Below are 13,010 nucleotides of genomic sequence, written 5' to 3'. Positions count from 1 at the left end.
CTGTAAGTAACAAACTAATAAAGTATTCTAATTTTACCAAAACTAGAAGAGACACTTGTTGAACAGCAGACATCCTGACTTTCTGAGGTAACACAGTCCAAGTTGCTGAGTTGAAGAAATCAAATGTCTGTTTGTATTTATACTGAAGTTTTAAATTCTCTGTATGAATTTGTACAGAAATGTCTTTAGAAGAAAGCTGCAAACATTTTCTTCTACTGTAGAACATTTGAACATCACTTTTTAATCTTTTCATTTTACTAATGATATTGATGCAAAGGAGCTGTGAGCATTATACCTTTTGTTTGGTTATATTTAGTATTTTGTCCAAAGAATTAAGAACCCAACTAGCATGACTCATTTGTTCTGTTAATACTTTGTTGCCATTGTTATTATGCAGTTTCAGACAGGCAACATAACAGGAAGGAAACAGCTGCTACCACAGCGTTTGTGAAACAGCCGCACCATCCAGACAAGATGTCTCAGTGGTGTGGGTGTGGAAGGACATTTTTTGTTTTTTTGCACATCAACAGGAAGCATCCTGTATTTTAAAATGACCGGGAAGCAAGAAAGAAGCGGGAATATTTGTGTGTAGGAAGAGATGAAAGGCACAGCTTGAGTCACAGTGGAGGAAAGAAGATTTTTTATTACCAAGTGAAGCTTTATATATCTCTGAGGATAGAGGAAACTATATTATGTATTTGGTATATGAATGGACTGTCATGACCACAGCCATGGATAAAAAAAATGTCACACAGCCATACCTCACTGACCCCTTAGACATCTATGTGTTATCCTGAGACCCTTTCTAACATCATTTCCACAAAAGAACGTCCTCTCGTCTTGTGCTGACAGGAAGCACCAGATAAATATAAAGTTGTGAAAATGTTGCTTGTAATCAATGATTTTATGATTTGATTACTCGCCCTGTTAGCTCTGCATTTGGTCTGTGCCATCTCTCAGGGAAGTGTCTGCTGCATGTATGAGCATGCTCATACTGCGCGGGCTGTCTCTCTGCCTGCAAAAACAGTCAGTCAGTCCCATTGATAGCAAGGACAATTCAAAAGGACATCATAACCAGATTGGTGAATTCCTGTTCTTAGTTTTCTGCATTTTCTACAGAAAAAGGTAAGTTTGAGAAATAATTGCAGGCAATTGAGCAGCTGTTTATTTGACTGGACTTGCAAAATTTACATTGTGTAATTCAAAGTTAGAATTGGCGGGAAACCAGCTCGACTGCTGTGAAGCTGCCAAAATGATTTTCAGATTATATGCATTTTGTCAGGGGAAGTTTTTTGCAGGTGGGAGATATTTATCTGCTAAAGTCAGCCAAGCAGAAAAAGAAAGTAATAAGTAATAATAATAGTAATAATAATAATAAAAATACTATAATACTATAAAAAGGTCTTGAGGTGTCAAAGAAGAACATATCATAATAAAAGGTGTTAATAAATACATATTTCAGGAACTGTTAGAAGAACGCGACTGGTTTTGACAGTTCAGATTTGTTTCAGTTTTAAATGAAAGAGTTTCCTGTCTGAAAACCGCACAGTGTGCCAGTTTTAGTGAAGCAGAGTTGTCTTCACTGCTCACTTTATTATTCATCTATTGAGTGAACTGTTGAGGATCTGCACCTGCAAATTTAAATAGACTGAATGAAAAATAGTTCATTTCTATTCATGAACAGTGTTTGTGAATAGCATGTGCATCCTCCTGTGTCAGTATTTCTTGGTAACGTGTCAACAACACTGCTGTCTGCTTTATGTCTCTTGTGGCTATTAATGAATAAAATCACACTAAGAAAAACGCTTTGCACTTTTTTCTTCTACTGTCTTGTACTTTTTCACTCTATTTTATTTAAAGATGATATAATGATATAATCTTTCCATGCTAATAAAACACATATGATAATAAATTAAATAATCCTTTTTTCTGTACACTTCTGTATGGTTGTGATCATGGTTACATGCGGTAAAGCCAAGTTGTTCTCTAGATTCACCGTCCCAAACAATAAATGTGTAAATTTAATCAAGGATATTTGCTCCTTGTTTGTTTCCAATGACTAAATTTAGCTCTGCACCTCTCACAGAGGCTCTTGACCAATTCCTCCCTGCTTTGCATCTTTTTATCACCGCCTGAGTTCTTGTGCTCTGGTTTAAATATATATATTTTTATCCTTATAATGTTTAAACTAATACTTTGGGTGTAGAACTACCAATATTTGTAATGTATTAGACAAACATGCAGAACATCAGCACACTCCATTATCCCTGAGTTGCTAATAAGTTGCTAAACTGTGTTATTGTTGCTGAAGTCTCTGTTGTTAATTTTGTTTTTACAGTGACCATGAAGATTGCAGCGTTTAATGTGAAGAACCTCGGAATGAAAAAAGTCAATAATGACAATATACTGAAAAACCTTATCAAGGTAAATCATAGTCGTGGAGCACACTGTGACCTTTTTGACTTACTTAGAGTTTTGATTGTGTTTATTAGTTTTGTGCTATTGAATGCAACATGAGGTTAAATTTGTTTGTTTTTTTTAAACACAGTAATCCACCACTACAGTCTGTGCCCTGTTCCTTTTTTTCATATCTCACAAAAATAAGTATATTATCTAAATGCTAACAACACATAGCTGATTATAGGACCATTTATTCCTTTCATTTTCCTGATGTTGTTCACGCTGGCTCATGAAAGCTGATGCATTGTTTAAATTTGTGGTGCTTGCTTAATTGTCTTTGAAGCTTCTTCAAATTACTTCTAATATTTTCTTTTATGCTACAGTCTTTAAACGTGTTTTTTACCGTGTTCATGTGTTTCTCGTAGATTGTGTCCCGGTACAGTTTGGTGGTGATGCAGGAAGTTCAGGACCCCACTGGCAATGCGATGAAAAAGTTTCTCACGGAGCTCAATAAATATGGGTGATTTATCTCAAATTATATAACCTGTAACAATCACAGAACATCTGAGAGGTTTACGATGAAGCAACTGTGGCTTAGCGAGTTGTTGTTTTAGAACAATGTGACTACCGCTGTTAGCCAGTTGTTAAACTGGGTGGGAGGAGTTTTGGTTTAAAACTGGCTGGAACCTTCATGTTTTTGCTGATTTTTTTCATATACAGCATGTTTTATGTACGTTCAATACAGATTCTATGCTCAAGGAATAGGTTTGATACTTGAAAGCTGTTAAATCGTTTGTTACTGAAACCACAGAATGAAGACCAGCTGTAAAGTTTCAGCAGCTGTGCGTCACATTTTCACTGGGATTTAAATCGCTGACACGTTTAGTCACACAAAAAAGAATAAAAGTTAAATCGAGCTGAGCTGTGTTTTTCAACAGAAAAAACAAATATCATCCATTTGAGATGCTGAGCAGTGAACCAATAGGACGAAACTCTCGCAAGGAGCAGTTTGTCTTCTTCTACAGGTATCCATCACGAGGTTCACAGTTGTGTTTCTGCAGCACCACCTACTGATTAAAAACATTACAATTTGTTTGTGTGTGTATCACAGATAAAGGGAATAAATGTTATTTTGTACCGAAAACTATTTTTTTCTTTTAACTTTTTAAAAGGTTAAACTGAAATCTTTGAACCAGTTTTTGAAAAAACTAACAAATTAACTTCAATTTTAATCTTAAAACTAAAAATAAATATGAACATGAAATAATAACACAAAAGTACAGGAATTGTTGTTCATAGCAATAAGTAAGTCCTTTTCATATTTGAGTGTTTCTGTTTAGCGACGAGGAAATTAATCATTGTCAATCTATCATCCCCAGAAAAGATTAAAATACAGCTGTTTATCTTTGTGTCTCAGACATGATGAAATAAACGTGACAGATTACTACCAGTATGAAGAAGAAAATGAAGATGTGCTTGCCCGAGAGCCCTTCATTGTGATGTTTGACTGTCCAAATACAGGTATGTATGTGTATTATTCATTATTGTTAAATTAGTGGCACAGATATGACCAAGAACAGAAGAAGTACAACAATTTTACTATAAAAATCTACTCTAAGTGCCCAAAGTAAATAAAGTCATTATGTAGGATCATATATTAACCATCCATCCATCTTCTTAACTACTTATCTAATTTGGCGACACAGGTGTTGCGTGTGTACCATCTCATTAGCCCTTTGGCAAAAGGCATGGCACATTCAGGACAGGTCACCAGCCCATCACAGGGCTACAGACAACCACTGATGCTCACACTCTAAATTCACAAGTTAACATAGCATACATGTCTTTGGACTGTGTGAGGAAGCCAGCGTACATGAAGAGAGGTCATGCAGTCACAGCGAGGACACGTAAACACAGGAAACTCCCAGCCAGCCAGTAGATTCATACCAGAGATGACTGCAAAATTAGTGTGTACATTACTTTAATATTATAGCTGGGGATTTTTTGAATTTCTCAAACATATATGAATTACTCATATACTTTGTAGCTTTAACCATCATAAAGCGGCCAATAGATGCCTTGATGCTCAATCATCCAGGTAGAAAATCTCTAAAAGTTTCTGTAACGTTTTCAGTGGAAAATGCTACATCCAGGTGAACAGAATCATCTTTTTGGGCATATCTTAATATATCATTTATTAGTAGATTTATATTTCAAAATATTAAAAGTAACAATTGTTTTGGTGTGCAGTATTTTGGAATCCAAAATAAAGAAGAAAGTAAAAAGCATAGAAATAAGGTGCAAGAATATTAAAGCTGTACTTCAGGAAAATACTCACTGTAAGACTTACAGTATTATAGACAAGGGGCACCGGGACAAACCACATTTCAGGCTCAGTCTGTGCCACCCAATACAGTCAACTTACTAAAGTCACCGGTGCCACCCCATCAAAAGTAAATCAGTAAATCGTATGTTTATAACGTCTCTTTGTGCTTCTAGTTGTGAAGAATCTGGTTCTGATCCCAGTCCACATTGATCCAGATGATGCTGAAAATGAGCTGGAAGCTCTGGATGATGTGGTTGAAGATGCAAGGGAAACATTGAAAACTGATGTAAGCTTTAAATCAATAACATATAATCGATATGTTAAATATGGTACAAAAATAATAAATATTTTATTTGATTATCAAGCAATCACATTTTATTTCATAGCACATTTCATACAAGTTAGTGCAGTTTAAAATTCTTCATTACCTCTACTGATGTTAGACAAGCTGATAATAAGACACAGAGCTGAAAAGGTGTAAGCAGGATGAAGGTACATCAAAATAAAAATAACTTAATAAAAATATCATTAAGAAAAAACCTGAAATGCCCACACTGAAGGTTCAAACTCAAGCGCCCGAGCTATTGTCCTGAATATCATTCCTTATCCTACTGATATAAACTGACCTGGTTTGTACACAGGGTTATACGGCTGATATAAGGTAGGATAGAGAAGAAATACATGTGTTCTTAATTATATAATTTATATAATTAGATATTTAATCATTATATAAGTTTAAAATGTTTTTTAAATCCCAGTTTTTTAATGCCATTAAATGTGTTCTGTGTGGCGGTCTGTTCACAACCATACATACATTTTTTTATCTCAAAGATAGGAGGCTCCCTTTATGCAGGAGGTAAGAAATATGAGACAAGAATGCTATGTAGAGCATTCGACTTACAATGTAACCAAACAGATCCATTATTAAAGTAAAAACGAATTCCTTGTATAAAGTTAAATGCAAATATTATGAAACATGTTAAAGCAAAAACACCATTTCAAATAAATGCACATAGTGAAAACAGCAAATATCAGATCAGATGACATCTCAGCTTCGTGCCATTACTTAATTTACTGCTGGCTCAAAGCCAGCCTGTCTGACATTACATGTATTATGGACCATGTTTGTTTTTTTAATAATTTTGAACTGACAGCATAAAAGATACCGTTACTTCTAAAAATAATAATTGATCATTATAATAGGTAAAAAAAACAAACCTCTGCCCTAATCCCAGTAAACACTTTCTTGATGACTTTTATCTCAGTCACTCATTTAAGTCATATTCAATAAAACGCTAATTTCATTTTGTGCCTTGTAGTCATTTGAAGTGTCTGAAAAAAACAATAATCCATGATATGCTCACATGCTAACGTCTTATCAGTCACATCTCAGTCATTAGGCAGGGAGAGCGCAGCTTCAAGTCTGAACCTCTCCTCATTCATAACATCTGGTTTAAAAACACCAAGGGCCACATTAACTAACTACTTACATCGGCTCAAACTGTGTTTGGGCATAAAAAATGGATTAATGTGGGTATTTACAGGCTTCATAAGAGGATTCCAAAAAGCCTCGGCTGGTGTTACATTGTTTATATTGTTCCAGCCATAATTTTAGTGGATCTTGCAAAAGTTATTATATAATGTTAATTGACACTTTCCAAATACTAATGTGAATTTAAAAGACATTTTTAATGAAAAAAGAATAATAAAAAGCGTAAAATGAAAATCTATAATAGCACTGATGTAATCAATATGTGTTATAATTTACAATGCTAATTTTAATTTTGCTTTTTTCTGCAGAACATCATGATTTTGGGCGACTTCAATGCAGATGGACGTTACCTGAATGATGAAACTAGGGAAGCTCTAAGCATCAGTTCTGCTCCTTATTATTGGCTGATAGATGAAGATGCTGACACCACTACTGGGGCTAATGACCATACCTACGACAGGTTTATTCAGATTTGTCATGTCTAATTCTACTGTCACTGTCTGCAGGGACTCTGTATTTTTTTCACATATTCTTCATCTCTGGATATAGTGTGTGATGTATTTTGTATATATATTTATCATCGTTTAGCAGCAATATGGGACAGTACGCTGTACGATTGTACATAGTATGACAATAAAGAATTAAACTTAAGGTTAAATTGCATTCATAAGATTTAATCCAAAATTTCATCTTTGTGTCATAATTCAAGTTATCAAGTGTTAAAAGCAGACAGGGGGGCAGGACCTTCTCTACAGTGGAACCAGTTCCCAGTTTGATTTGGGAGGTTGACTAAAACTTTCCTTTTGATGAAGAATAAAGTTAGGGTTGTATCAGGTGACCCTGAACCTTCCTTTGGTTATGCTGCTATGGTCTTAGAGTGCCGCGTGACTTCCTGTGACACACCGATGGACAGCATTTCTTTTCTACTAAGTCTCTCTTTACTTCTCAGGTATTTATATATCACTGCTCGCTAATTAATGTGTCTTCCACATACTGTGTGGTCCTTATGCTGCAGTATAAACCAACATGTTGTGATTTGGCACAATAAAAATGAACTTGAATATTTCAGTCTAGTTTTCTTAATCACTGAGCGTTAACGGACTCATTGCTGCCCCCAAATGTAGACGAGCAGTAAGCACCCACTGGAAGCGAGGAACAAGTGCAATCATAACCTATTTATTGACCCAGTACATCACAGAAAATTTTTGTTGAACAGTACAAAATATTTCAGCAGCCCTGCAGACCAGCTTGCTGGTTTGTAAAACACATCTGTTTAACCGCCTGCTGTTGAAGAACAGTGGACAGCTGTTGCCTTGACTTTGGTGTATCACTAAAAACATTTGTATAAACTGGATTCCCTGCATTGCTACTTGTCACTAGAAAAGTGTGAATGATCTGATTACATATAAATCTTTCTCAATTCAAATAAACGCACAATGGTGTCGATGAAAGTGCACAGAATGGTGACTGTATTTTCTGCCAACAGGATCGTGGTGTATGGAGATGAGATGTATGATGCTGTTGTTGCTAACTCAGCGAAGCCTTTCAACTTCCAGAAAGCCTACAAATTAAAGAAGAAATTGGTAAGACTTTTCACATGGAAGTGTTCACATGCAAACACTCGTATTATAACGTTGTGCATTCTCCACCATGCTGTCTTCAAAAGGATTTCTGACTTGATTATATTCAGGCTCAATCCATCAGTGATCACTACCCTGTGGAGGTGGAGCTTGAAGAGGATTAACATTTGAAAATGAGCTCATTGAACCTCCAGCAAGGAAGAAAGGTAATTTTTACCCTATGAGGAATATATAGGTGAATGGGTCACCTCAGAAATATTTAAACTTTACAATAGCGATAGCAATCCACTCAGGAGACGTTTGTAGAAAACATAATAAATAAGAAAAGCCCACTCTGCTCACTGAAAAGAAAACTACTGTGGGATAAAAAGGGGATGTTTTTCTGTTATTTTATTATCTGCATTATTAGTTCATCAGAATCATATATTCAGCTTTGCATTAAACATTTATTGAAGCTTTTGACCTTACATTAACCTTTACATTACAGTGATTGTTATAACCTTAGGTTAATCTTTTATTTACAGGTACCGGAATAGTCATATGATCTTTCATTGCAGGTGTAACCATGATCATCTCACACATATTGCAGTTTGTTGCTCATTATAGAGTTGTGCTCAAGTTAATAAAGGTTAAAAGCTACAGTCAGCGCGAATGTCTGGCTGATCTATGGAGGGGAAAGGCTTTGAGCATAGAAGGCCGCACGCGCTTACACAGCACTGATATAATGTTATTCTTTGTGATTCTGTATTCAGTTATATCTTTTGTTATGTTTTACGTAGTGGCAGTTGATTAAACAATATTCATTTAATATTACATACTTGATTCAGAGCATTACACACTGATCACCTTAATCAATTTGGAAATCCTTGTAGCTGCAATGTTGTGTCTCCGCAGGGAGACAGTTGGCTCCAGGAGACAGGTGGGAGTCAGTGCCTGTCCTCGGGAAGGAGCGAATGTTCTTCTCTGTGTTAAATAAACTGTCAACATTTGATTGTATTGCACCTGTCTTACGCATGAAGGGGCTGATTTCATAAAACTATGGAAATGTGGTTTTTGGGGCGAGATCTGAGGCTGTCTGCGTACGGTGTCCATCTCCCACTCGTGTGATCATTAAAATCATTGTTTGACTCAACCCGGCCGGACCATGTTCTTTGGGTTTTTCCTCTTGTGTCCATCCCCAATATTTGAATCCGTAACACTACAAATACACTTCCATTTATATCTAACGCACACCCGAGCACACATGGATCACACCTGGCTAATCGATTATCCTCGTCCTGTGTGAGGTCAAGGAGAAATTAGGATCCAAAACAAAATAAGTGCATATCATGCATTTTTTTCATGCAATTTGAATCAGATGAGACTAATGATGCAAATAAAAACAAGAACTCAAGTGATGCAGAGCGAGAATGGGCATTAGGAAATTTGTTAGCAAAAACTGCAAAAGCACCAATGACTTTTTTACTTTACTTTACTTTTTTACTTTACTCTTCTAATGATCCAGCTTTCCCACAAAATCGAAAAGCATGACATTCTCTGAAAAAAAAACCTGTTTGGTAGATCCTGCTTTGCTAGAATGAGAGAATGTGAAAACTATAACAAGATGGATCGGGGACAGTGAAGGAAATCTGAAGCTTCAGTTAAAAAAATGTTAAAAGTAAAAAAATTTGACTTTTTCTCCTTGGTTCTGGATGAATGCTCTGATGTCTGACACAGTTAATCATCTGTTTATGTGGGACCACAAAAGAGTTTGACAGTATGGAGGAGATGCTATCAAAGCACTCAATGAAAACTTCTATGATCCCCAAATAGGCGTACACTGAATTCAGACAAACTGGGAGGTGATCCATCTCTATGCCTGTCCAGGCAAAATGTCAGACTTTTGAAGCAGAAGATAGAGTGACTCAAATGAACTCAGTCCTGAAATTAGTATTTTTCATACATAAAGGGGAGGGTATCAGTCTGTGTAAACATGAACCATGTGTAGATGTTAACGTCATCAGGGTGAGAGCACATCAAGTCAGTATCACAGCTGGATTTTTATTCTTGCTCACGACATCAGATGTGAACAAATCATTTCATATTTTTTTAATTTCTCTTATTTATTTTTAAAATATTCTTACTTTGATTTTAGTGTAGTTTAACGTGTGTTCTATTTGTGTGAAGTTTGGGTGTTTTAATTCATTTTTTGTGGTTAATCAGTTCATATTATTTTTTTCTGTTTTATCACATTTTGTCACATCGTATTATTCGCTTTTAATTGAAGTATTTTGAACCTGCATGGAAGCTGCTGTACACATAAGCTTTCATTGATAAAACTTTTGAACGCTTATATGAGATTAATTCTATTTCTGCTTCTGTTGTTTTCGTTGTACCTTTTTGTGACTCTACATCAAACAGGTTCAGAGAAGAAGGCTGCACAGAGTTTTTATTGTTTTATCTGCAATAAACTAATCTGAAAGAATGAAATCTGGTTTGAAAGGTTTTTAATTTTTGCATTTTGTTTTTCCACAATAAAAAATCTCTAAAAGACATCAACGCTCAGGTATGCACCAGCTCACTCCTGGTGGGTGCTTGTCAGGGCCTGGCACCTGTGGCTCGGTCATCCCCCTTCGGGGCTGGGGTGCCCTTGGCCTCTGGGGCTCGGTCCACTCTGGTTGCCCCTCTGTTGGTCTTGCTTGGTCTCTTGTGCTCTGAGGGTCTGTGGATGTCTGGAGCCTGGATCTCCTCCATACCTGCTTCATACCCTGGAGGACGGGGCTATGGCTCCCCACACCCTCTAGCAGATCGTTACATGAAGGAACCTTTTGAATACAAGCATAAATACAAACATTACCCACAAGGGGTAGTGGGTAATGTTGGGAAGCACTAATGTGGCAAGGTGTTCTCAGGTTGCCTCTGTGGTGGCCATCTTGTTTTCCTTGTAAGGAGAAGGCCCGCCTCTGTTGCAGCTCTTTTATAGGCCAGTCTGGATTGAGAAGGCGTGGTCTCTAGAGTATTCAAAGCTGGAAAGAAATGGAAAAAGGGGCCATTTAGAGAAGTTGCTGTCTGTATGTGCAAAAGATTGGCAAGAGACAATAAAGTAAATACTTCAGTTAAGGCAGAATGATGTCTGATGTTTTCCTCACCACACGTCTCTGCGTAACATCCAGTAAATCATATTAGTGGAGGTGAGGCCAACAAACATTGACTGGCTGCAGGTGCTACTGTCAGGGTAGCTGTCAGTCAAAGCAGCCACGTGCATAACGTTAAACCTTAGTAAAATCCACTGTGGTTATTCCCTTGTACAGCTGTTATAGCCATAAAGACTAAACCTTTTTGGTTTAATTCAGGATGTTTGCTTTTTTTTTTTTCTTACAGCCTGGAAAAAAAATTGTTTCTTTTGAACACTCAAGTCTGGTGTTTGACCTCTTGAATCCAACTTCAAGTGGTCACAAAAAGAACTACAGTTCTTGGCACTGCACAATACAAGATTCCCCTTTTCCTCCTTGGGCTGGAGGCCTGTATCTCTGATGACTACAGGGCGCCCTCTATTGGTGTCTACCAGCCAGTGAACATGAAACGGGTATTTTAGGTTAACTGAAGGTAAACGTTTTCCCATGACTACAGCAGAGTGCTGCGGGTTGATGATAAACCCCTCAGCTGTATGCAAACACAGGAAACACCGCTGCTGATAACAGACACAGATAGGCGTGGTGTGGTTTTGCATATGCTGTATATGTAGTGTGTGTGTGTGTATGGTTGAGAACTTCCTGGTCCAGTTTGTTTCTGCAGAAGTCAGCGTCAGTCTGTTTTCTGGCAGATTAGCCGCTTCTTTCATTTTTCATTCTGCTGTTTAGCCACACTCGTGAGTATTATTTTTACATTTTTAGTTTTCTTACTTTTATAAAACTAAATGCTCATCTGCATTAGTTAGAATTCCTCACTTTAAAAAAATGAGTAAAATATGTTTTGCATTCATCATAAGGGGAGTCAAAATGAAACCCAAATACTTCTGTTTGTGCTCATTTGTAATGTTTGAAAACCTACAATGTCAGCGAATGAACAAAGAGCTGTTATATCTATAGAGTCATATCTCTACTTAGTGGCCATTCAAAGAATCCCTTATTTAAAAAGTTTTAATTCAAGTGAAATAAAACAAGGAACTAAATATAAGGGTTTTTTTTAACTTCCTTGTATTTCTATATTTTTAAGAAAAATATACATCAATTATTCTGCACGGATAAAAATGTTTTAAACAGCAAACATGCCATTATATTAGTTTGGAATACTACATATAATAATATGCCTCATTACTAATAAACTATTTCTGAGCTTCAATCTATTACTTTTGCTACATTGAGCTAATTTTGCTGCTAAAACCTGCTGATGAATTAGACAGGTGGAGTTTAGAATTGGTCAAATCAAGGAAAATGGTGGTTTTTGGGGATCTTGATGCCATCTTGACACTGTCACTTGAGCTGTCTTTGTTCTCGCCATATTTGTCTAGGTTCCCATGGAGACAGCATTATTTGGGAATCTCAAAAGATTTTTATAGTAAAGTAGCATAGGAGTGGTCATATATGGCACACATCATACAGAGGTCATACCGAGGTCAGAGCATGCCTAGAGAGAAGCTGCCATGACCCAGACACTAGAACAGGATGGTGGAGTGGTTACGATTGTCACCACACAGCAAGAGGTTTCCTGGTTCATGTCACGCTGAGCTGTGTGGCTGGTTGGACCCACGCGCAGGACTCAGAGATGGAATATTTAACTCAAGGCGGTAATATTTATTCACTGGCAGAAAACAAACTTTACATGAGCACTAAAACAAAATTCAAACTAGGAAGTATGATCTAAACTGGGAGTTCATGATTTGGCATGACATAACCTGACAAAACATGACGACTGAGGAAAACACAACTAACGCAGAGGACGCGACAACGACAGGGAAAAACACAGGGCTTAAACACGTACTGGCGTAATCAGGGAATGGGAGACAGGAGGGAAATGCACTCATGACGAGACACAGGGGAGCAGAACTGAAACCATAAACATGGGACAAGGACTACCAAAGTAAAACAGGGAACAAAGACAAAGCACCAAGACGCAGACTAGACACTAAGACATGGGAACATAGGAACCTGAAGCACAAAGATGATACAAAACAGAAACCACAATCCAAGGACTAAAGATGTAACAGAAAACCATAAATCATAATAATTATAGT

The 13,010-nt window shown here is 36.9% G+C and overlaps 2 protein-coding genes across 4 annotated transcripts in view; both read left to right on the top strand.

The window, feature by feature from the left end:
• Positions 1-972: 972 nt before the first annotated feature.
• On the top strand, positions 973-10,263 carry LOC102307636 (deoxyribonuclease-1). Of its 3 annotated transcripts, none has more exons than XM_042215499.1 (10): positions 973-1,125; positions 2,339-2,424; positions 2,826-2,920; positions 3,339-3,425; positions 3,818-3,921; positions 4,900-5,012; positions 6,527-6,678; positions 7,705-7,801; positions 7,909-8,004; positions 10,199-10,263. In XM_042215499.1, exons 2-9 carry the CDS (start codon positions 2,344-2,346, stop codon positions 7,960-7,962), a joined length of 783 nt encoding a protein of 260 aa, XP_042071433.1. In that variant the 5' UTR covers positions 973-1,125; positions 2,339-2,343; the 3' UTR covers positions 7,963-8,004; positions 10,199-10,263. The 3 variants fall into 3 exon arrangements, with proteins under 3 accessions (XP_042071433.1, XP_005950116.1, XP_005950117.1); XM_005950054.2 differs by lacking the exon at positions 10,199-10,263 and adding an exon at positions 8,693-8,930; XM_005950055.2 differs by lacking the exon at positions 10,199-10,263 and adding an exon at positions 8,323-8,674.
• Positions 10,264-11,560: 1,297 nt separating this feature from the next.
• Positions 11,561-13,010, top strand: part of LOC102308393 (deoxyribonuclease-1) — an 8,745-nt gene continuing 7,295 nt past the window's right edge. Inside the window, exon 1 of the mRNA XM_005950057.2 lies at positions 11,561-11,645. The gene's annotated coding sequence lies outside the window, so the exon portion shown is untranslated. The remainder of the gene's footprint in view (positions 11,646-13,010) is intronic.

This window comes from Haplochromis burtoni, unplaced genomic scaffold (genome assembly GCF_018398535.1).
Source record: "Haplochromis burtoni strain Fernald_Lab_line unplaced genomic scaffold, NCSU_Asbu1 Contig_737, whole genome shotgun sequence".
NCBI classification, from domain to species: domain Eukaryota; kingdom Metazoa; phylum Chordata; class Actinopteri; order Cichliformes; family Cichlidae; genus Haplochromis; species Haplochromis burtoni.
This window is presented reverse-complemented; position numbering and strand designations above follow the sequence as displayed.